The sequence below is a fragment of the Hypanus sabinus genome, chromosome 8 (assembly GCF_030144855.1).
Source record: "Hypanus sabinus isolate sHypSab1 chromosome 8, sHypSab1.hap1, whole genome shotgun sequence".
In the NCBI taxonomy this organism is placed as follows: Eukaryota; Metazoa; Chordata; class Chondrichthyes; order Myliobatiformes; family Dasyatidae; genus Hypanus; species Hypanus sabinus.
In genome coordinates, this window is record NC_082713.1 from 78380582 (window position 1) to 78406419 (window position 25838).

General features: G+C 43.1%; 1 protein-coding gene across 2 annotated transcripts; it reads right to left on the reverse strand.

Annotated features, from left to right (window-relative positions):
- Positions 1-3419: 3419 nt before the first annotated feature.
- Positions 3420-24740, reverse strand: LOC132398257 (interferon-inducible GTPase 5-like). Of its 2 annotated transcripts, none has more exons than XM_059977399.1 (3): positions 24661-24740; positions 13834-13964; positions 3420-7127 (listed from the first exon to the last, which is right to left on the reverse strand). In XM_059977399.1, exons 2-3 carry the CDS (start codon positions 13851-13853, stop codon positions 5927-5929), a joined length of 1221 nt encoding a protein of 406 aa, XP_059833382.1. In that variant the 5' UTR covers positions 13854-13964; positions 24661-24740; the 3' UTR covers positions 3420-5926. The 2 variants fall into 2 exon arrangements, with proteins under 2 accessions (XP_059833382.1, XP_059833383.1); XM_059977400.1 differs by lacking the exon at positions 24661-24740 and adding an exon at positions 14094-18997.
- Between the last annotated feature and the right edge of the window lie 1098 nt (positions 24741-25838).

Sequence of the window (25838 nt, forward strand, 5' to 3'; positions counted from 1 at the left end):
AATCATGGGAATGAGTTTAGGAGCCGAAAGGTAATGTTGCAGCTATATAGGACCCTGGTCAGACCCCACTTGGAGTAGTGTGCTCAGTTCTGGTTGCCTCACTACAAGAAGGAATTGGAAACCATAGAAAGGGTGCAGAGGAGAATTACAAGGATGTTGTCTGGATTAGGGAGCATGCCTTATGAGAATAGGTTCAGTGAACTCGGCCTTTTTTTCTTGGACCGACGGAGGATGAGATGTGACCTGATAGAGGTGTATAAGATGATGAGAGGCATTGCTCATGTGGATAGACAGAGGCTTTTTGCCAGTCTAAAATGGCTAACACAAGAGAGCACAATTTTGAGGTGCTTGGAAGTAGGTACAGAGGAGATGTCAGGCATAAGTTTTTTTTACACAGAGTGGTGAGTGTGTGGAATGGGCTGCCGGCAACTGTGGTGGAGGCGGATACAATAGGGTATTTTAAGAGACTCCTGGATAGGTACATGGAGCTTAGAAAAAATACTGTCTATGGGTAACCCTAGGTAATTTCTAGGGTAAGGATATGTTTGGCACAGCCTTGTGGGCCGAAGGGCCTATATTGTGCTGTAGGTTTTCATTGTCTTCTGTCTTACTTAGTGTTGTTGGGGGGGGGGATGATGAAGTTGAAATTACATAGAGATTTTAGGTACATGGAATGGAACAATGCAGAAGACAAATTTCAGAATCCAGAACTAAAACTTATTTTCTTTGCAGTCTAGCATGAAACTACAAAAGCTGTGAAATTTATTACTTTTCCCTTCACATCGCACCACTTGGTCAGTAAGGAATCGTCACAGAGCACCAACATTTAAAACAGAGAAAATTGTCCGCAAATACTTACTTTCTCAACCACACCCTTTGCCATGTGCGGTTTCACTTTGCTAACTATTCTAGATGAAAGTGGCAAGTAATTCTATGCTCAAGCTATCTTGAACCACAGGCCTACTTTATTCTTCCCCTTTCCTTTCAAACTTGAACAGATCCTGAATTCTAACACTCTTCATCCCCTTGAACAGGTATCCCTCCTGCATTCCTGTCTGTGTTTTTGCTTCCCCTCTGATAACAAGTGATCCATGGCATCAGCTTCACCACCATCTTCATGAGTTCTGATTCTAGAATGATGGTGAACTCTTTTTTTTTCCAGTTGCCTCTGTACCTACAGATTTGATCAGGAATCTCTATACCAGGCTTAGGCAGCATTGTTTCTCCACAGATAAATATAGAAATCACAGTCTATCCATACCACTCCATTCTTGCCTCTTCCATCTCCAGTCTAATCCACTTCCAAGCATAAATGATGCACTGTACATGTTCTTCTAGACTACCCCCTTCTGCACTTGTAGTACTGTATTCACTTAGAACAACCTCAATATTATCAAACGTGATGACAATGGTGAATTGCCTTCTAACTCATAGAAACTGCATATTAGCAATCAGAAACTTCAGCATGCAACTCATGGACTGTACACATATCTGAATATCAGGCAATTGCCTTTCAAACTATGTTGACCACACTTCCTCTGGTGGCCAGTCTTCCAGAATTTCTACACTAGGAATATCTCAGCCTCTCACAGTCCACTCTGACTACTTTGTGAAGATTCACGGGTGGAACCCTCAAGACAGAGCTTCACTTCCCCACATAATAATTCCTTCACTTTCTTGTTATTCTTTCCATTACACTGTTTCTTCTAACTTACACTCACAATAGCTTGGATGCTTTCTGCCATTTTGATAATGCAATGGCTACATTGCTCCAACCACCAGGTTTGATTCTGACTCTACCTGTGTGGAATTTGCATGGACTACCTGTGACCACATATGTTTCTTTTAGCATCTGTAGGTTTTCCCATATCTCTAAGTTAGCAAGTTCGATAAGTTAATTGGCTTCTGTAAATTATTGTGAGCATATGAAGATAAAAGGGAAATCGTGAAGGCAGCTTGTGAGGTCATGCTTTTTAATAATATTCTCTCCAGAATAGGGGCAATAAATATCACAATGAAAATGAGCAGATAAATACAAGAGCCTGGAAAGACCCAATGGGATTGACACATTCCTTTATCTTCCAGCACACCAATTGCACACAATGGACAACACTCCATAATTTTCACCAAGTTTCATTGCATTCCAGCACCATTGATTTCTCTCTGCCTTTAGCATCTTTCAGTATTCTAGACAGACTACTACATCCATGAGTTACAGACAACTGCCTCACCCTCTTTTTTTTTTTCTTTAATTCAATGTGACCTTCATTACTTTGGTCCTCTAAAATCAGATGTTCCCATTCATTCCACCACTTCAACCAGGCCAGTTTTGCAAATTACAACTCTTCTTTTCTCACTTATTGATGTATGCTTATGCAAAACTCTCAACTACAAGTACAACTGCAGTTTCTCTGACTCTGAAGTGCTCAGGTCAGGGTAATGTACAAAGCTGAATTATAGGTACAGTAGAAGTAATGGGATGGCCAAATACTAATCATGGGTAGGATACCAGCTTTTCCTCAAAGCTACAGAAGAGCTAGACCTGTGATACAGCAGCATAAACCACTGCAAAAGTCAACTCGGTGGAAGAGGTTGCACTTCAGGTTTTCAAACATTTAAGCACAAGGAAATACTATGATAGTGGTTCTTGTTCTTTTAAATCAAATTATCCCCATTATATTAACAGGGTAATATATTACATATTTCATTTGTTGTTTTACAATCCCTCATGGGACATGTTTCAAGGTAGCCTAGTATCAGGAACACTTTTGGACCATTGAGTTTAGGGCAGCTTACAGAAAATAACTTCCCCAAATAATTTGCTCCGTAACCTACTCATGCCATGTTCCCATCAATCCCATCACTTGCCTGCACTTCTGGCAACTTAGTGGCCAAGTAACCCGAAATAGAGCATTTCGGAGAAACCCATCCCAACTCATAAATAAAAGGCAGGAAAAGGTGAAAGAGGGAACAACTGACAGAAAAGAACCCGGTTACTGAAGCTCTGAGGTGATAACTTTCAGTAATTGCATGATTTCTTGCCTATGATTTGAGCTACTGATCAGTTGAATTTGCTCATGGAAAGCACCCTTTCAGGCATGTGCATGTTGGGCAGATACACTACATTTAAAATGTTAATTTTGTACCTGTGTGTGATGCATTAACCAAAGAAAAATTAATTATTAAACAACGAGACAGATTTCATAAAACAATATTTAGGCATAAATGTATGTTGAGAAAATATTAACCCACCCCTGCAAAACAAACGCTAAATCCCTTGCATTTCCTAAAGTCACACATTTCTGGGTTGTCATGACCAACCAATTAGTCCCATTTAAATGATTTGTTTTCCATCAGTAATGCATTGCTGTTCAATGTAATGAATGACATCATCCTTGCAAAATATTCAAACTGCTCTGCAGGGTTCTCATTTTAATCTTTGTTGCTATTACATGCATAAGCTGGAGCAGAATTATTTGAAGTACACCAAGAATTTATTTAACTATACAGAATACTAGAAACTGGCAGCAATCTGAAATGCAATATAACTGTCTTGATATCTGACTTGGTATGGTGCAACTGCACTGCAGAAGAGATTAATAAAAAAAACTCTAGACCCCAATGGGTTACATTTGTACATATTTTAATCATGCAAATTTGTCTGGTGGCATAGTTATGGACCAACAATACACATATTTGGAACTTAGTAAATTAATTAAAGAACAAAGTACAGCACAACACTAATCAATCCAGAGTTCAAATCTGTAAATAAACAGAATAGTTCAAGTTAGCTGGTGTAAGTTGCTCCCACAAGTTGCTCCCAATACAAGTCTTCCAAAGATGGCTTCTTCCAGATCACTTTTCTCTCCTTTACTGTACTGTAGCCCACACAATGCCGGAGGAACTCAGTAGTTCAGGCAGTATCTATGAAGAGGGATAAACAGTTGTTGTTTTGGTTTGAGGCCCTTCATCAGGATTTGATGGTCAAATAAATGTTAACTAATTATGCCTCTCTGTAGATGGTGCCTGACCTGTTGAGTTCCTGCAGCATGTTTTGTATGACTGGATTTTCAACAACTGCAGGATCCCTTGTGTTTTTGATTGCACCATTCCTGAACACAGCCCCTTTGATGGTGATGGTGTAAAGCAGGTGCTATGACGTCTCTGCTGGAGACTGGCTAATTCCTCTGAAAATTGAAGTCCAGGGAGGAAAGCATGGGAGCTGTCAATGCTCACTCCATAATATCAATGTCATAATGTCTACTGTTTACTTCAATTATTTTTACCTATTTTCCCCACACAAATGGAGGAATCATTAATGTAGCAGAGCATTGAACTAATTGCCAACACTTAAAGTAATTGAGTTTACTTCACACATTTCAATGTTTTACTCTGTATTCTTACTCGGTCAACAATATTTTGTGATACTTTGGTGATAACAGCCAAACAAGGACAACATCAATTCACACTCTGCACTGAAGTTGATTTTTGTGTCCATCTGCTGTACAAGGAGGAATCATTTGGACGTTTGAAGAAACTTTTGATGCAGTTTCAAGTGAAGAGAATTGATTTGGATCATGAAATTTCTGTCCTTCACTGTAGATGCTGCCTGATTTGATGATCATCTCTCTCAGTTGGTTTTTACTTCAGTTTTCTAGCAACTATGGCATTTACTTTTATTTTTCACCAGGTGCGCAAGAGAATGTATTAATCTGTTTATTAGTTTCTATAGCAGAAATGCCACAGAACAAGGTAGCATTTACTAGGGCAGGATCTTTTCAGTTTGACAAAATAAAATCTAGTTTAATATTGATGATGGATATAAAGTAATTCACTAAAAACTTGATTTGCAGTGGAAAAGATGGAATGTAATTTGCACAATCACAAATGGTGTATTTTCAATAATATCACGAGTGAATTTCGTTTTTGAAATAGTTTGGAATAATTTGAGATATTGGATATGACACAGCACTGGTATCATCCGGAGCTGCTCCCTCCAAGTGATCGTAAAGGATGAGTTAAGCTCAATCAGAGCGAAGAGAATACAATGTGAGCTTAATTTGGTTATAACAATGCAATATTTTAATGTTTATTTCAATAACATGTAATTTATTCTTTTTCCTTGCAATATTCATTAATTTTTACATTGTGATTGTATAACAAGTACTGATAGATCACTCTGACTGTGCTGTATGGGTGAGTGTTCATGTAAAACTCACAGAACCTACAGAAGGGAGAGTTTATCAACAATTGTTTGACTTTAAATGAGATCTAAATTTGCAAGCCCTTCATTTATCCCAGATCTTGCCATGAGCTTTGTACCAAATTCTCTAACAATGTTTTTATTTAAATTATTCAGAGGTTCTCCTGAAGGTAAGTGAAACTGAAGTAGTTGAGCACTGAACACAGGCTGGGAAAGTCTTCCCGATAGTTAACATCAGATGGTTGGGGTGACACTTGTTGTAAATCATTAGTTGAAAGATCATCTCAATTGATACAGACACTTATACATCACACCCAAGTATCTGCTATCATTTAGCCTGTGCAGTTATATTTTTTAATGAGGAATTGGCTGAGTAATGTAAGGTGCTGCTGATCATTGCCCAGCAGTCCGCCCAGCTGTGCCTTCTATACGCCAGTGTTTGGCAGGTACATCCTAACTGTAGAATTCTGCAGGCAGATATAGCTTAATTTTAAAGTTTAATTCATTAAGTAACACTTAATTTTGCCCCAGTTTTCCAAATGCTGCAGATCAGAAACACCCTCCCAACCCCCTTCAGTAATGAATAAGAAATATTTCCAGGAAAGAATGCAGTAGAAATGTGCATTATTGAGTAGATTTAAATAAGAATTTGGTGTTGTCTAACATCAAATTCTTAACCACAGCATGATATAAACTCTCTTGGTAGACATTTGTGCAGATGAGCTAATCAGTTTCAAAGGCAACTTTCACCACTCTCTCTGCATTCTCTGTAAGATCCTTCAGTGCATCACTCAGTATCTTGAACGTCATGAGAAATGATGAGCTTGCTCCAAAAATGGAGCCAAGGACAGGGATAAAGTCGAGAGCAAATTCCAGGGCTGAAACAGTAACAACAGCAGCCCCCCAACCTAACCTCACAATTACATTTGGGGTTATTTCCTCCAGCAGTGGAGCTTTCACTGTCGCCTTCAGATCTTCCACAGGTTTTCCTGCTCTGTTGGCCAGTCTTTGAAGAGAAGCATCATCCAGACCCAGGCATTTCCGGAAGTGGACAATGGCTCCAATCAATATTCCGATATCACAAGCGAGAGAGAAGCCGGGAACTGGGACCGCTCCCAATCCCCCAGAGAGTGCTGCAAACATCCAGATATGTTTACTCAGAATCTTAGATTTCTTCTGAACTATCTCCACACTGAGATTTGGAAGGGCCAGGACAAAGATCCTTTTCTTTACATTGTTGAGATCACCTTCGAGTCCTTCATTTAACCGAATGAAATCAAAATGTTTCGGCTTTTTACCAGATATGAGGAACACAGATGAATCCGGAAACCCTGCCTTTGCCAACCTCCTGACACAGTCATTCCGAATCTTTTTCAGCTCCTCTTCTTCATTAATAACCTTCTTGTCTTCCCTCGTGTTGGCAAGATCCATGTCAATCTTAGAGCGGACAAAATAGAATCTTTTCCTCAGCCGTTTAATCTCCCTGACAAGTTTGACATCATTTTCTTTTAATCGACAAGCAGAGATTATGATAAAGAAATCATATCTTTTGAATCTCATTTCTGTGAGATATTTAGCTGCTGTGAATCGTGTAGATCCGATCCCTGGCAGGTCCCAATAGCAAACATTGGGCAGAGTGGGATGTGAGTACCCGGTTGGCTCCATTGTTGCTTCTGTGGTCCCAACATCAGCTGCTCCCGGATCAGTGCTCTGAAGTCCTCTCATGGTATTGATGAAGGTGGATTTTCCTGTACCTGATTCTCCCGTCACTGCGATGTTAAGCTCTGTTTTGTCCAGATCAGATACTTTCTTCTCTATCAGTGGTTGGACTTTTTCCACCCCACCTGTTTCAAAATCAGACTTCAGTTTGCTCAGTTCTTCCTGTGTGAAGAATGACGGGGTCTCAGTCTCTGCCACCTGTTCACTGAAAGAAAATATGTTCCATTAAGGTTCTCAACTGAAACAACTTCCATTTGTATTTCATATCATGGCATTCACAGAACAGTCTTGCGTCAGTCCTTCCTAGTAATGGTCCAAATGCTCTCTGCTGTTACAATTAGCTACTCAACAGCTACAGTATCTGTATTCATTATTATAATGTGCCGCAACACAAGCAGATTCATTGGAATGAATAGCACAAACAGAGATCGACCTGCACCAGGACCATAGCCCTCTATATTCCTGTTATTGATGTACCTATCCAAACTAGTCTTAAAGGTTAAAATCGAACTTGCAAGCACCGCTTATGCTGGCAGCTCATTCCACACTCTCATGACCTTATGACTGGTTAATAAGTTTTGACTTTGCTTAACCACCATTGATTCAACTAATGTATCACGTAGATCTCAATCTGTTTGTCCACAGAGCAGCATCTTCACATATTTCTGTTCATCCATGTTGCTTCACCATTTCATCTCTTCTCTGTTCAACAAAATTATGTTAGCTTTTACCTCTCTGAAATGATATTGCAGGTGAAGTTAGTGATTGGAGACTTGGAGAACATGAAGCCCTATAGTGTGAGGGGTGATAAGGTCGATAGGGTGCAGAAGCGGGAAGGTTATAGGAGGTTGCTATGCAGATGATGCATTTTGTCTGCAGTGTGGTGCATCAATGGGAATGGGAATGGCTCATTTCAGACTTGGCATGCCTCAGTCATTGATACCCTTCACTAGAATCAATCTAGTTTCAGCATATATAGTTCTGATAATGCTGCACAGTCAAATAGTTGGAGGGGAAAAAGAGAGGAACAGTTTCCAAGAACATGCCCGTCCTCAACCATGGTCAGTGCTAATGATGTGGCTGGAATATTCACAAGCATGCTGTTTGATAACCAGGTCAAATGGGGACAGGACCAAGCAACCTCCAGAATATAGTACAGAAGACCTAGACTCGTTCAATGTCGGTATCACACAACAAGATGTAACATTGCTCAGGTGTCAAATCCAGTACGGTTAATGACCACCAAAGCTGACAACACTAAAACATCAGCAGAGTGATGGACATTGCCATCATGGGGCTATCAAGAAACATATTCACAGGCACACCTACACCATAATTTGGATTTTCCAGAAAAATTTGATCTTTAAACTTCATTTTCAACTGGATCAGTTGTGGCCATGAGAGCTTCTTCCCATACATAATGAAAACTGTCTTTGATCCCAGACTAAAGCATGACTGAATGTGGCAAAAAGAACAACAATCTTTCAGTAGGCACCAAGAAGAAAGCATACTAATGGTTAATGTTGACCCAAGAACTATCAGTTCAAAGAGAAACAACAAACCCTCTGCTCTCTCTGCACCAAAATAAGAAAGGTGACATGATCATCAACACACCCCCAAATCCCATCCATCAAACAAGATGCAACGAGAATATTGGACTCCACTTGATCCCCATTCCAGTTTGACAAATACAGTACTGAGCAAAAGGCCTCAAATGTATTTTATATATCTAAAACAAAAAACAAATTATAACAAGTTCAATAAAATAGGGATGCAGGATCAGGTGATGTGTTTTATCTGCATGATGTGGGAGCTAGTGGGCCCCATTGTTCCTGGTGACTACATTTGCAACAAGTATTAATTACTTGAGGAACGTGGGCTCAAATTTGAGGAGCTGGAATCTGAGCTTCAAAAACTGTGATACATCAGGGAGGGCGAGAGTTACCTGGGCTCTGTGCTCAGTCTGTGATCAGGGTCAAGCGTGTGTGACTGTGAGTGAGGCACTTGGGGAGGAAGCTGTTTCAAGAGGGAGTGCTGGAGGAGTCTCAGACCCTGAACTTGCCCAACAGGTCTATAATTGATGCAATACACACAAATGCTTTAGGAACTCAGCAGGCCAGGCAGCATCTATGGACAAGTATAAACAGTCAAAATTTTGGGCTGAGACCCTTCATTTCTCAGCCCAAAATGTTGACTGTTTACTCTTTGGCTCGTGTCATCCTCCAGCATTTTGTCTCTATTACTTTGTTTTCCACACCCACAGTTTCTCTTGTTTGTGGTTGATGATCCTTTTGAAGATGAGACAGAGGGCTGTAGGGAAGATGGGCAACCGAAACATAGCACTGTGGTTCATGGAGCTGATCCAGAAAGGGGAGAGAAATTGGCGTAATTGGTGATTGTCCTGACAGGGGAATAGGAACAGTTCTCTGTCACAAGAATTGAGAGTGCCAAAAGCTGTGTTATCTGTCTGGTGCCTGGGTCTGGGATATCTCATCTTAATTTCAAAGAAATTATGCATGGAAATGGGAAAGGTTCAGATTTTGTGGCTCATGTTGGTAGCCTTGACCTTGCAAGAACAAGGGAAGAGTTTCCACTGAGGAAATTTATGCAGCTGAGGACTAAATTTAAATGCAGAAACAAACAGCTAATAATCTCTGGCTTTTACCTGAACAACTTGCAATTTCCACAGTGTTTATGAGATCAGAAGGATATGCATATTGTTAAAGTTTGGTGTGGGAGAAGTGGGTTTGAATTTGTGGAACATTAGCACCAGTACTGGAGAAAGGGAGCTGTTCCGATGGGAAAGGCTCCATCTGAACTGGGCTGGGACCAGAATCCTGGCAAATCATATTAACTAGGGTTGTGTTTAGGGCTTTTAACTAAATAGTAGGGGGCGGATTGAACAGGTTGGAAAAATTAGGATAGCATTAAAGAGGTGGAGAATCCTGGAGAGGTTACAGAATTCTCTAAACTAATGAACAAGCCGAAGTTCAGAAAGTGATAAGAAATTATCTTCAGAAACATGGAAACAAAATTGAAAACATTGGTGAGTACAGAACTGAATTTGTTATATTTCAATACTTGTTGCATATATAATAATGTAAATGATCTCATACCATAGTTAAGGATTGTCAGGTGTGATGATGTGAAGGAAGATCACAGCTGGGAGCTTAACATCCAAGGATACATATTTTATTATAAGGACAGGCTGCTGGGAAGAGCTGTTGGGATGGCTTTATTTAGAAACATAGAAAACCTCCAGCACAATACAGGCCTTTCAGCCCACAAAGCTGTGCTGAACATGACCTTACCTTAGAATTACCTAGGCTTACCATTACCCCTCTACTTTTCTAAACTCCATGTATTCATCCAGGAGTCTCTTAAAAGACCCTATCATTTCTGCCTCCACTGTCGTTGCCAGCAGCCCATTCCTTACCCCTGACATCTCCTCTGTTACCTACTTCCAATCACCTTAAAACCATACCCTCTTGTGCTAGCCATTTCAGCCCTGGGAAGAAGCCTCTGACTACCTACACAATCAATGCCTTTCATTATCTTTTACACCTCTATCAGATCACCTCTCATCTTCCATCGCTCCAAGGAGAAAAAGTCAAGTTCACTCAATGTATGCTCCCCAAGTCCAGGCAACATCCTTGTAAATCTCCTCTGCACCCTTTCTATGGTTTTCAAGTCCTTCCTGTAGTGAGGCTACCGGAATTGAGCACAGTTCTCCAAGTGGGGTCGGACCAGCATCCTAAATAGCTGCAACATTACCTCTCAGCACTTAAACTCAGTTCCACAATTGATGGAGGCCAATGCACCACATGCCTTCTTAACCATGGAGTCAACCTGCATAGCAGTTTTGATTCTCCCTGTGGACTTGGACCCCAAAATCCCTCTGATCATCCACACTGCCAAGAGTCTTGCATTAATGCTATATTCTGCCATCATATTTAACCTACCAAAATGAACCGCATCACACTTAACTGAGTTGAACTCCTTCTGCCACTTCTTAGCCCAGTTTTGCATCTTATCAATGTCCCGCAGTAACCTCTGATAGCCCTCTACACTTTGCAGAACACCCAAAACCTTTGTGTCATCAGCAAAATTAGTAACCCATCCCTCATCCAGGTAACTTATAAAGATCAGAGTAGGGATCCCAGACAGATCCCTGCATGGGGTACCTTATCAAATGCCTTACTAAAATCCATATACACTAGATCTACAGCTGTACCTTCATCAATGTGTTTAGTTACATCCTCAAAAAATTAAATCAGGCTCGTAAGGTATGACCTGCCTTTGACAAAGCCATGTTGGCTAGTCCTAATCATATTATGCATTGGGTGTTGTGTAATCTGATTTGATTAAGGGGCTTAAGGTAAAGGAACCCTTAAGAGGTAGTCATCATACTAGTATAGAATCCATCCTGCAGTTTGAGAGGGACAAGATAAAATTGGATGTATCCATATTTCAGTGCAATAAAGGAAATTACAGAAGTAGGAGAGGAGAGAGGGTCAAAGTTCATTGGAAGGTAACACTAGCAGGGATAACACAAAAGTAATGGTTGGAATTTTTAAGAATAATTACTCCATTAGACATAGGAGCAGAATTAGGCCAACTGGCCCATCGAGTCTGCTCTGCTATTTCATCTAGGCTGGTCCATTTCCCTCGCAACACCATTCTCCTGCCTTCTCCTTGAAGCCTTCATTACCCGACTAATCAAGAACCCATCAACCTCCACATAAAATATACTGAATAACCTGGAACTAATCTGGCACAAATCACTTATCGTATGATAATCCTTTCATTCCTGGAATCATACTCCTGAATCACCTGTCTGCACATCCTTTCTTAAATAAGGTTCCAAAATCTGCTCACAATTCTTTGAGAGGCTTCACCAATGCCTTCTAAAGCCTCAGCATTAAATATTTGCTTTTATATTCTAGTCTGCTCAAAATGAATATTAAGATTGCATATTTTTCCTCATCACCAACTCAGTCTTCAAACAAATCTTTAGGGAATGCTGCATGAGGAATCCCAAGTCCCTTTGCAGTTGATTTTTTTATTTCCTCCTTGTTTAGAAAATAGTGTACACCTTTATTCCTTTTACCCAAGTGCCTGATCATATATACTCCTTTTGTCACTACTTTGCCCATTCTCCCAATCTGCCTAATTCCTTGCTTCACAGCTTCCTCAAGACTACCTGTTCCTCCACCTATCACCTGCCACAAAGCCATCATTCCATCATACAAGTCATTGATATACAATGTTAAAAGAAACAGTTCCAACACAGACCCCAGCAGAGCACCATTAGTCACTGGCATCCAATCCTGAAGACACAGGATCGGTTCATCACAAAGGAGAAGCCATCTAATGGAAGGATGAGGCCACCATGGCAACAATAAAAGTGAATACAGCATTAAAGCAAAAGAGAGGACATACAATGTAGCAAATAATACTGGGAATCTAGAGGATTGGGAAGTTATTAAAACCAAATGGAAGGCAACTGGGCAAAAAAAAATTAATGAGAGAAATGATAACTATGAAGGTAAGCTAACAAATAATATAAAAGAGGAAACAAAGTTTTTCAGATAATATATAGTAAATGAGAGGTAAGACTGAACATAGATCTGCTGAAAACCGTCATGAGCATGAATAGATGACTGGCTGACTGGCAGATTGCAAAGAGTGGGGATAAAGGTAACAGATAAAATGCTGGAGGAACTCAGCTCAGGCAGTACATATCTATGGATAGCAATAAGAGTGGATCTTTCAGGCTGAGACCTTTCATCAGGACTGAAATATCAGCTCTTTATTCCTTTTCTACTTGGCTGCCAGTGACTAGTGGTTTTCCATTGATGTCAGTGTTGAGGAAGCAGGGATTCTGCAGAAGGACTTGGACAGATCAGGAAATAGGAAAAGAAGTGGCAGAAGGAATACAGTGTAGTGAAGTGTATGGTCAGGCATATTGGTAGGAGGAATAAAAATACAGATTATTTTCTAATGTGGTAAGTAAGCAAATGCAACATTCAAGAGGTCTAGAATATTATAGGAATGATATGATGCTGAGGCTTTATCAGGGATTGGACAGACTGCACTTGGGTTATTGTGAACATTTTTGTACCACATGTCTATAAAAGGATATGCTAGTATTGTAGAGAGACCAGAGTATATTCACGAGAATGTACCGGAGGCTGAAACAGTTAATATATAATGAGTGTTTCATAGCTCTGGGCCTGTCTTCATGGGAGTTCAGAAGATGGAAGGGGGGGATTCCTATTTGAAACTCTTGACACCCCAAAGACCTTCCACTACCTGTGAGGCAGAAGTCAGATGCATGCAGGATTACCCCTCAATTTCCTATCATGAATCAAGCTCCAGCAGCACTCAAGAAGTTGGACTGGTGCACCATATGCTCCCCAAAACAGGCACACTTTCCACCAGTACCACACAGGATGAATTGAATGGCACTCACAGGATTTGAAGATGCAGCCTGTTTAAGCTATTTTAACAATAAGACCTCTAAGAGAATGGACCAAGGTTTTAGTGTGAGGTAACTTTTCCTCATGTATCTTCATCTCCATCATGCACCATGCTTAAGAGGAAATGTTCCTTTAATGTCACCAGGTCTACCTTGATGAATTCATCAGCCAACCCCGAGATGGAATCAGATAGGTCCTGAATGCAGCTTTTCAAGAAGCCAGGACCCAGCTACATGCTCAAGGCTGTATTAACTGCTGTTCTTCGTGCCAATACTCACATCTCAAAAACAAGCAAAAGGGATTTAATCTGCCAAAGAGCCAGATCTGTCTTGTCTGAAACAGAAAGCTGAGCACAGTAGGCTTCTGCTCTGGCAAGTTTTGATTATACGGAGAGATGTGAATGAACAATGTGCATAATTTCCGACCTACCTGGAGTTTGACCCTCCCATTCCTGATCTCTGTTCCTCGTTGGTTGGCCTGTAAAATGATCCAGTGATGACAGGGTTTTAATCAGATGCTCAGGGAGGCTTTTTGTCTTTTCTTGTGTGTTTTTTCTACTTCTAGAGGAGATGACAGAATGAGTTATGTTTTTTTTATACCAGACATATCCATGACTCTGAGGCAAGTCACCATTAATAACATTTGGGTTAATGAAAGCTGCTAGAAAATACACAACTGCATTTACTCACCTTGCCTCAGTCTACCTGAAGAAAGCGATTCGGAGGGAGGTCGTGCTTCCTTCTCAATGTTCTTAGAAAGAAGCACCTATTGTGAAGCTTGGGACATAGGGAACTGAACGTGAATCAAAATGGTCAAAATTATTGGGCTCTCAAAAATCATCATAAATCAGTCTCCAACTTGACGTGAAGTGACAGAAACCCTTGTGCTGCATCGTGCCACCTTACTGTCTCAATGGAAAGCCGATGGCAATAACTTTGGGGGAAAAAGAGCATTTTGCACTCAAACTCCCAGAAATTCACAGAAAGATGTTATGACTATAGGCAGCAGAAGTCCTTGATATTGCAATTAAATTGAAATAAAAAGCTGACTTTGTTAAGACCTTTTCTGTCTTTACAGTGTTACGTACCCGTGGGTATCTTGTACTTGTCACGTGACAGTGGTGTTGAAGCTATACTGGACTTAAGGTAGTGGTCTTGTGATGGTGGAGTGACATCATTTTCCTGCCAGTAGAGGTCATGTGACAGGTTGTTTTTACAGGGTATAAAAGGAGGACCCCTCCCTGTGAGGAGGGGCAGTTCGTGGCTGGATTTGCCATTTTGACTCCACGTCACTGCGTGGTCCAATATTATGACGCAGTTCGGTTGAAAGGTGGAGTTTTATTTAATGCCTAAAGTTTAAAAGGTCATTGCCGGAAGTTTCTTTATAATACTGCCAGTTGAAAATCAGTGGAGAGTGAAAATCGGAGTTCAGGAGCTAAAAGATCGAGGAAAGTTGATTTCGACGGTGAAACAGGTTCGACCTTGTTTGATCCCCTTTTGGAAGGAATTCGTTGGCTGTCCCTGTGTTAATCCTTCTGAATAATAGCAGAAAGGGTTGGGTACAGTTTTGTAAAGGAAAGGTCAGTGCCTTTAAGCCGTTTCATTTTCATCTTCGTAAATTCTCCAGGAAAAGTATAGTTCAACTGGGAACCGCAATAACAGGACGTGAAAGAGAATTTAAATCGTCTAAAAAGTTTCTCCTTTAATGGACTGTAAGCATTTTGAACTTTTGCAGTACTACTTTGAAGAACTGTTTTTGCAACATCGCTTTAACAACCGTGTTCGCTTTATTCCTTAAAGAACTGTTTAAGCTGCCACACAGCAGCTGATGTCCAGTTATGTTAGTGGTTTGTTTACTTTTGGGGGTTTGGTTTTCAGTGTTCAATAAATGTTTTATTTGTTATATAAAAAAAAATCTGCCTCACTTTATATTTAATGTTGCTGAATCCGTAACAACAAAGGAATAAAATACTAAACATATAGTTAAATACCAAACTAAATCAAGAGGATGAGATTTTTCTAGACACTATAATACTACAGCACAGTACAGGCCCTTCGGCCCTCAATGTTGTGCCGACCCATATATTCATTAAAAAAAGTACTAAACCCACACTACCCCATAATCCTCTATTTTTCTTTCATCCATGTGCCTGTCCAAGAAGCCCTTAGATACCTGGAATGTTTTAGCCTCCACCACCATCCCTGGCAAGTCATTCCAGGCACCCACAACCATCTGTGTCAAAAAACTTACCCCTGATATCTACCCTAAACTCCCCTCCCTTAACTTTGTACATAGGCTCTCTGGTGTTTGCTACATGTGGCTTGGGAAACAGGTAATGGCTATCCACCCTATCTGTGCCTCTCATAATCTATCAAGTCCCTTCTCATCCTTCTACGCTCCAAAGAGAAAAGTCCCAGCTCTGCTAAACTTGCCTCATAAGACCTGTTTGCCAATCCAGGCAACGTCCTGGTAAATCTCCTCTGCATCCTCTCCATGGCTTCCACATTCTTCCTATAATGAGGTGAATTGAACACAATACTCTAAGTGTGGTCTCACCAGAGATTTGTAGAGTTGCAACAAGACCTCTCTACTCTTGAACTCAATCCCCCTGTTAATGAAGCCTAGCAACCCGTAGGCCTTCTTAACTATCCTATCAACCTGTGCAACGACCTTGAGGGGTGTATGATTTGAACTCAAAGGTCCCTCTGTTCATCCACACACTTAAGTAACTGGCCACCACATTGTAGTTCCACATACTCATTCATGCTCTAAGTTCATCCCCTGTATTCCTAATACTCCTGGAATTGAAATACACACATTTCAACCCTTCCAACTGGCTACATTTATGTTTTGTCCCCTGCCTGTCCTTCCTCACCAACTCAGAACACATAGCATCATGCCCTTGTCCTTCTACCCTAATATTGGCACTCACATTCTGATTCCTACCCCCTACCAAACTAATTTAATCTCTCCCCAACAGCTCTAGCAAACCTGCTCACCAGGATATTGGTCCCTTTCCAGTTCAGGTGCAGCCTATCCTTTTTGTACAGGTCAGACCTTCCCCAGAAGAGATCCCAATGTTCCAGAAATCTGAACCCCTGCCCCCTGCACCAACTCTTCAGCCACGCATTCATCTGCCATGACTTCCTGTTCCCACCCTCTGTCTCGTGGCACAGGCAGCAATCCCGAGATTACCACCACAGAGGTCCTGCTTTTTAACTTCTTTCCTAACTCCCTATATTCCTTCTTCAGGACCTCTTCCCTACTCCTAACTATTTCATTGGTCCCCACGTGGACCACACCATCTGGCTGCACACCCTCTCTCCTGAGAATACCAAGAACTCAATCCAAGATATTGCAGACTCTGGCACCAGGGAGGCAATAGACCATCCGGGATTCTCAATCTCTCCCACAGAACCTCTTCCCGCTCCCCCTAACCATCAAGTCCCCTATCACAACTGTTTTCCTCTTTTCCTTCCTTTCTGAGCTGAGGGTCCAGTCTTGGTGCCAAAGTCACAGCCACTACAACTTGGCACCACCTACATTATCCAAAACAGTATACTTATTGTTGATACAAATGGCCACCGGGGCGGGGGGGGGGGGGGTGCTCTGCTCTTTCTGTCTATTTCCCTTCCCTCTCCTGATAGTCACCCTGTCTCCTGACTTTTTAGGGTGATTATCTCCCTGAATCTCCATTGTATTTCTGCCTCCCGAATGATCCAAAGTTCATCCAGCTCCAGCTCCCTAACTCGGTTTGACAGGAGCTACAGCTGGTTGCACCTTTTACAGTAGTCATCAGAGACAATTGTGCTGTCCCTGACTTCCCACATCTTACAATTGGAGTGCTGGACTGCCCTATCTACTGCTTCCATTACCAACTCCTAATTTAATTACATTGATTAAAGAAACCTACCCAGCCTTACCTCACTGTGACCAAGCTCATCCTTCGCCTTTTCTCGCCAAAGCCTCAAAGCTCCACTCCTTCACTGGCCTACTCACGCACTAGCCACTCTGCTTGAGCTCACCTCTTTTTATTTGTTTGAGCCTTTCAAATTTCGATTGCCCAGTCAAACTGCTTGGTCACCTGACCTCGATTGCCCAATCAGCTGCTTGCTGCTGAGTCTGAGCTATTCAAATCTTAATTGACTTGATTGCACAATCTAACTGCCAAAACCTCTTGAGCCAAAGCCTCAAAGCTCCACTCCTTCACTGGTCCACTCACTAACTAGCCGCTCTCCAGCTTTTTCAGGTTGTATCCATAAAACATTGATAAGTGAGAATACAAAGAGACAACGTTATACCGTGGTGAGAATTCTCGGGTATGGAGGCGGGTGGGTGACCACTGCACAGGATCGAAATAAGCTGCAGAAAGTTATAAGCTCAGCCAGCTCCACCATGGGCACTAGCCTCCCCAACATCCATGACATCTTCACGGAGCGATGCCTCAAAAAGGCGGCATCCATCAACACCCAGGATATGCCCTCTGCTCATTGCTATTGGGGAGGAAGGACAAGGTCCTGAAGACACACACTCAACGATTCTATGCTTTGGCGATTCCAATGCTTATCTCAATAAGAGCTATCTTTACTGGAACCATGGCGGCTGGGGAAATTGCATGTTAGCTGCCAACTATCCTCTGTGGGATCGACCCCACCATCCCCATTGTCTACATTTAAACAATGTGCTTTCAACACCACATCCCTGCCTTCTGGTTTTATAACTTCTCACTTTCAACTTTAACCATGTCCCCTAAATTTCTCCTCTAATATATTTTGTTTCTCTCTCTTTAATTAAGATCTCAAAATAACAACGCAACACTTGAAATCTTAGCACACTCTGCCAGATGGCTCCAACAAGTTCTTCGGAAACTTTCCGCAGAAAGACAGTTGACGGCCAATATGAACTGTATGCTAGCTCTCCATGGCTACATGGTCCGCATGGAAAGCTGAAAGACGAGCCCGGAAACAGCTGAGCCCCAAACCTTCTTCTCAATGACCGCGCGTGATAGAATTTTATTAATCCCTCTGTACCTTGCATTAAGCGGTCTTGTGAGGACATCTCATTCAGTGCTGGATATAGTCAGATAGGCTGAGAAAGTGAACTAAACCTAAGCTGGAACTTGTTTCCCTTATTTGTTTTCTGGGTGGTTTGCAATAACCTCTTGTATTGCAGCGCCTCGGGGTTGTCTCAATTGTGATTTGCGTCTCTCTCCTTTCCTGGAAACACTCAAACCTCTTAATGTAACCGACTATTTTTTTTTAAATCTGTGTTTTGCACTACTTGTTTTAACTTAACTAATTAATACACACATATACTTACTGTTATTCAGTTTTTTCACATTTATGATGTATTGCATTGCACTACTACCACAATTTTAACAAATTTCACGATATATTAAACCTGATTCTGATTTGATTGTCAATTTAGGGCAGTTTACTGCTGCTACTACGTCCTCAACTTCATTTTCACTGGAAAACCTGCAGATCCCCGATATAAAATCCCCGCATGCCAGCAAAAGAGGCAGCAAATAGGACAAAAGTATCTCCTGTTCAGGAGGTTTCTCAGATTGTTGGCGCTTTGTATTGATTTTACGGTTGTTTACACCAAGGACCTGCTTGTAAACTCGCAGAATATACTGCCGACAATTTTCTCAATCTAATCGTATTACATTTATATGTAACCCCCTGGGTTGCCTCAGGCTCGCTCAGCTCGTTCTCGTCTAGGGGGAGCAGCCTTCGGCCCCGCCAAACTGGGTAATCAGCTGGTGTGGATGCTGTGTGAGGTCCCCGCCTCACCCAAAAACAGACAGTACACCATATGCGATTAAATGAGTACAATTTATAAAGGTTACCATAACTAAGTGATTAATAACGATACAGTATATATGAAGAGAAAATTAAAGAAAAGGCGCCAAACTTATCAAAGTCCAAACCACTTCGTGCACAGCCGTTGGAGCTCAATTTCTGAAGTCTTCTGGCCACCATTCGATCCCCTCCGAACTCCTCAACTCACAGCTCAGGACCCTCCGAACTCCTCGGACTCTCCAAACAGCTCAGGACCCTCCGAGTGGTCAACCAAGCACATCTAGCTTCATCCCCCCCCCCCTCCTCGGACCCCCCTTTGGGGTCCGATCCTCGCCCAGCTTAGAGCATTGCGTCCTCTCTCTCGACCCCCTCGCGCCGATCTGCCCAAAAGCCCGTCAACAAAAGCTTACAGACTCAGAAGAAAGAACATTAATCCCCATTTGGTTTACAAAGGAATACCATTCTCGTTATCAGTAAATTAGCATTCCTGCTAGTTAACAAAAAAGAAGAAACCCTCTTTACACTCTCCCTCCACCAAATAAAAGTCATGTCCTCATGACTACTAAATAACTCGCCACCTTTCCTGCCAACACACCGTAACCCAAGCACAAACAGTGACATCTCCTCCCCACACAGTAACCCTCAGGCCCTGTTCCTCAGGCGCTACTTAGGCCAACTATCTGGGAGTTCCCTAACCCTTCTGAGGCCTCCGTACCCCCTCACCTAAACCCTTCAGGCTCGGACACAACTGGGGATACCTTGGGCCCACTACCAACTCCTCTCTCAACCTCTCACTCATGCCCCACACTGCACACAGCTAACCCTCCCCACTACACCTGACTCAATGGGAGAAGGGCCAAAGGTCTCTTCCTCAATCGAGGGAAAGTCAGCAAAAGGCAGCATGTACCACACATCCAGCACATCATCCATCGAATCTGTATTCTTCCTCATTCCTGCGATCGGTAGCTGTTGTTTGATCTTCTCCAAACGGAAACCTGTGGCCTGCACTGCTCCCGCAGTCTCTTCAGCCTCCTGTTCAGTATTCACTGCACTTCTCTCCAGCTTTTTCTTCCTCATGACTTCTTCCAGATCAACTTTCAGGTTTTGCACTTCATTTGAACTGTCGATGGTCATCTTCAGGTTCCCTTCAAGCTTCCGCTTCTCTCTGCTGAGATTCGTCTGTAATTTCTTCACCTCCGCAAACTCCCCTCTCCGGGTTCTCAGTTTGCTATTACCCTCAGTCAGACAACTTTCTTCATTCTCTCCAACTTGTAAGTCTTCCGAATGGTTCCAGATCACTTTCTCCAGTCTCTCCGTCTTCATTTCAAACTTGATTCCGTAGAGACAGTCTCTCACGAGCTGCGACCTTCGCCAGCCCTGGCACGTGTCCCGAAAACACTTTAACTCGGTAGTTCTCAGCTGCTCCTGCAACGACCTCACTTCATATTCTCCTGAGGCAAATCCAAACACCAAGAGATCATCCACATACACCAAAACTCCAAATGCCTCCACATCCCCTATGGTCTTCCACCTGCCCCGCAGGAAGGTTGCAAGGGCTCCAGATATGCCCTGTGGCATCTTTTCCGACCCGAAGACTCCTAGGGAATTTATAACAGCCGTCTTCTCCTTGTCGGCCCCACTCATCGGGATCTGGCAACATCCACTCCTCCGATCCAGCACCTTAAACCACATCGCACCACTCAGACAGGCCATCGCCTCTTTGGCCCTCAGGGCCATATTCTGGTCACTGACAGTGCGCCTCTTCAACGCAATATAACCCACACACACGCTGCCTACGTCTTCCACGGCTTCAGGGGCCAGTCGCCGCAACCTCTCTCTCTCCGAGGTGTCTTCAGCAGTCAACTCCCCTCCCTCGTGGTATTTCGCAGCATCCACTAAGAGGGTCTCACCCTCAGTTACTTCCCCCAGGCCGTACCACCACTGGCTCTTGTTTGAATTCGGTATCAGCCCAATGCTGCTACACACGTCCGCACAAGCAGCTCGAAACCCTGGGTGCATCGACAATGTCTCCAAACAGCGCTCACCCACCTCCTCCGGGCAGGCCCCCAAGCGCACCAGCAGGATATTGGTTCTCTCTAGAACAGAAACGCTGCCCGTCTCAACAGGGTCCGGACACATCAGCATTAACGATTCCTGAACCTCAGTCTCCTCCACATTTGCCTCTAAGAACTCCATTTTCACTGACCAACAACCGTCGTCTGCATAATCACCGGCACTGGTACCCCGAATCTCCAGTGTCCTCAATGTCGCCAAGGGTAAATGCTTCCAATAACGGTTATGAAACAAACTGTACAGCAACTTCACCGGCGCCCCGGTGCCGAGGATGGCTTTAACTTGACTTCCATCCATCCGTAACAACACCTGTGCGCATGGCCCCTCTAAGCCTTCAGGAATAGAGTCTGTTCCTTTCGGGAGTTCCTTGGTACATTGCTGGGAACGTGCTCCCCCAGAGACCCCAAGCCGTTCCCCCACTGGGCCTCCTCTAAGTTTCCCGACATCTCTCGAATCAACGGAACAACTGATCCCCTTGACAGATCCCCTTGGCACCACAAACAATTTATCTGCCCCCCTAGGCAAAAAGGGATACCCTAAAAAATTCCCACCAATCTCCTGCCACGGATATGATAAGCCGCCCAGCTGCGGCATTTGACTTCCAGTCAAACCACACGCATTTTCCCACACTTTCCCAGAACTGGCAGCGGTCACTTCGAGGTAATTGCGCCCGACAGTTCTAACAAAGTCACTTGCCCGCCTACTCAAACTTTCAACCCGTCCCTGTCGCTTTTCCTCAGCCAAGCACTGCCACTCACCCAACAACTGAGGGGTCCGCTCCGCCCACGCTTCCGCCCCTTTAGGGCTGGACATTATTCCAATAACTGGGCGGAGCCCACCACTGCTGAAACATCCCAACCTGTCACTCCTCACTCTCCAAACAGTACGGACAACCCATGGTCCCATCACCATTTCGTCAGCACTAGTCGGAACTCGAACAACGACCTCCAGGCTAACAACAGCAACCACCCCACCCAACACACACACAGCGATAACCAGCAATCGCACACCCACAAAGGCACACCAGCTCTTTGCCGCAGACACAATTTAAAGAGGGTGATCACACAGCTTCCACAGAAATCAATCCCGGACGAGCACCCCACAATGTAACCCCCTGGGTCACCTCAGGCTCGCTCAGCTCGTTCCGTCTGCAGGGGTCAGCAACCTTTACCACTGAAAGAGCCACTTGGACCCGTTTCCCACAGAAAAGAAAACACTGGGAGCCGCAAAACCCGTTTGACATTTAAAATGAAATAACACTGCATACAACGTTTTTTTTTGCCTTTATGCTATGTATAAACAAACTATAATGTGTTGCATTTATGAAATTGATGAACTCCTGCAGAGAAAACGAAATTACATTTCTGCATGCAACAAAAACATTTTGAACTCCGAAAAAAAGACGTTGGGTTGAAAGTTACTTTTAAGTAAAATATTCAATGTCTATTTGAGTCCTTCTTGTATTTATGAAAAACGCCGAACTTAAATTTTCCGCCAGCAGCAAACCAAAAATAACGTCAGCCAGCTGTCATCCTGAAAAATGAAAGGACTATTTCACTGAACCATGAAAAAATATGAATATAAGTAAAATAATAGGCAATTAAAATATTTATCATACTTGGTTAATGGGATTTCTGCTCCTGGACCTCAGCGCACAGCGTCTGCACATCAGGGCTGTATGATGTCACCTTCATCTTTACACAGGATCGCAAGCTGTCATCTGTGAGGTTTTCAATATCACTCCATTTGTGTTTCTGAGCAAGAACGGCCTTCTGACGGGCAACATCTTCAAGGTCTGCTGTCAAGCGTCTAAACTTGGACACCCATATGTCTTTGTCGGCTATGTCGGCCAGTTCCATCTCAAGATCAGGTTGACTCACACCTGCCAATGCAGTCGTATTCAGTAGGGAAGGATCGATGCTTAAGGGAGTGACCGGGAAGGATAATGTGTTTTTTTCCTCTCTGAACTCACAGAAGCGTTTCCCAAACGATGTTTGCATTGCGATGATTGCAGAATGTAAATACTCCGAAATTATCATGTCGTGACCTTGTTTGAACTCTCTCAAATTGGGGAAGTGAGACAAAGTGCCTTTCTGTAAATCTCTGGCAAGCACTGTCAACTTGCGCTCGAATGCCAAAACATCCTCCAACATGTGCAGGGCTGTACGTCCTTTCCCCTGAAGAGCTGTGTTCAGCGTGTTCAGGTGCGCTGTCATGTCTACCATGAAGTGTAGCTTTTCCAGCCACTCTGGCTGTTCCAGCTCAGGAAAGGTGAGCCCTTTGCTGCCCAGGAAAGTTTTCACTTCTTCCAGACACGCGACAAAGCGTTTCAGCACCTTCCGTCTGGACAGCCAGCGATAAAAACACGTTGTAGCGGTGTCAGTAAACTGCAGTCAAAGATAGCTTTATTCGAACTAAACAGCCTTGCTTTTCAGCTTCCCTCAACCCAGCCCCCATGGACGCAGATGCTGCAAAAGACGCGTACTCACAAACCCCCGTAGGCTATCTCCCTTAGCCGGAATGCTGGCTAATTGTGAGCCGTTTCGGATGTGGCAGGAAATGTGTCGCTACACTTAGGTTGTACAAGATCACCATAATTACATTTCAAAAGCTAACAAACTAACATAAAATACATTTTAATTAAATACTGACCAATTATTTCCCAAAGCCACAGGGAGCCGCAGCACAGAGGTGAAAGAGCCACAAATGGCTCGGGAGCCGCAGGTTGCCGACCCCCGGTCTAGAGGGAGCAGCCTTCGGCCCCGCCAAACTGGGTAATCAGCTGGTGTGGATGCTGTGTGATGTCCCCGCCTCGCCCAAAAACAGACAGTACACCATATGCGATTAAATGAATACAATTTATAAAGGTTACTATAACTAAGTGATTAATAACGATACAGTATATATGAAGAGAAAATTAAAGAAAAGGCGCCAAACTTATCAAAGTCCAAACCACTTCGTGCACAGCCGTTGGAGCTCAATTACTGAAGTCTTCTGGCCACCATTCAATCCCCTCCGAACTCCTCGACTCGCAGCTCAGGACCCTCCGAGTGGTCAACCAAGCACATCTAGCTTCACCCCCCCCCTCCTCGGAGAATCTCCCAGCCTCGGACCCCCCTTTGGGGTCTGATCCTCGCCCAGCTTAGAGCATTGCGTCCTCTCTCTCGACCCCCTCGCGCCGATCTGCCCAAAAGCCCGTCAACAAAAGCTTACAGACTCAGAAGAAAGAACATTAATCCCCATTTGGTTTACAAAGGAATACCATTCTCGTTATCAGTAAATTAGCATTCCTGCTAGTTTAACAAAAAAGAAGAAACCCTCTTTACATATATAACAGGAGTAAATACACTGAGCTTGTCATTCAATTTCTTGCCTTTACCTGTACCGGATCTTTGATCAAAGATGTCAGTGAATGTCCGCTTTGATAAGCAGTTCGTTGCGATCTGTGCTCCGCTTTCATACCTCTCATGGGTTGAACAGACTGATGGGTGTTATCCAATAGGAAATAAAGATGTGCATGAGATCATTTGTTGCCGGGTGACTTGATTCTTTTCACTGCTGGTTCAGTGTGCGATGAGTACAGACGGTGCCCTCAGATACCGTGTACCTACAGAACGATCCTTATTAACTACAATAGTTAAGTAACCCGAACGTACTCTGTCACACCTGACAATCGATTTATACCTTCCTCAACCCTTCAGCCAGCCAGCTACATTGAGGATAATTTACCGCAGACAACTAACTGAACGAGTCATCATGTCTTCAGGATGTGGAAGGACGTATCTGCCACTGGGGAGAATGGATCCCCAGGATCACGGAGAGAACATTGCAATCGCCCCCTGTGTCAGGATCGAAGCCCGGTTACACTGTTTTGCAAATAAATCAATCCAGCACCCGGGATGGAGACGGTGCCCAAGGAGTTTAAAGCAGTGAACCGGACTGTCATTTGTCACAACAGAAGGATCTCTGTGGACAGCTAAAATCAATTTAGACAATGGACGATTGAACATCTAATAACATTTGCTACGGGACTTCAGACACACTTCATCTGAGTGCTTGGACAGGTCAATTAATTCAGGCTAAATACACAGGCTCAGGCAAACTGGATAAGGACACTAATGTTATATGCAACTGAGAGTGAGGTAAGAGTGTGAAAGAATTTTGAATCCATTGACAACCTGAACTGATTGTAGATTTTAGGAAAGAGAGGAAAGATAAACACACACTAGTCTCACTGAAGAATGTGGTGGATAGATTTAGCAGCTTCACGAACCCTATAACCATATAACAATCACAGCACAGAAACAGGCCATCTCGGCCCTCCTAGTCCGTGCTCAACTCTTAATCTCACCTAGTCCCACCTACCCGCACTCAGCCCATAACCCTCCACTCCTTTTCTGTCCATATACCTATCCAATTTTACCTTAAATGACACAACTGAACTGGCCTCTACTACTTCTACAGGAAGCTCATTCCACACAGCTATCACTCTCTGAGTAAAGAAATACCCCCTCGTGTTTCCCTTAAACTTTTGCCCCCTAACTCTCAAATCATGTC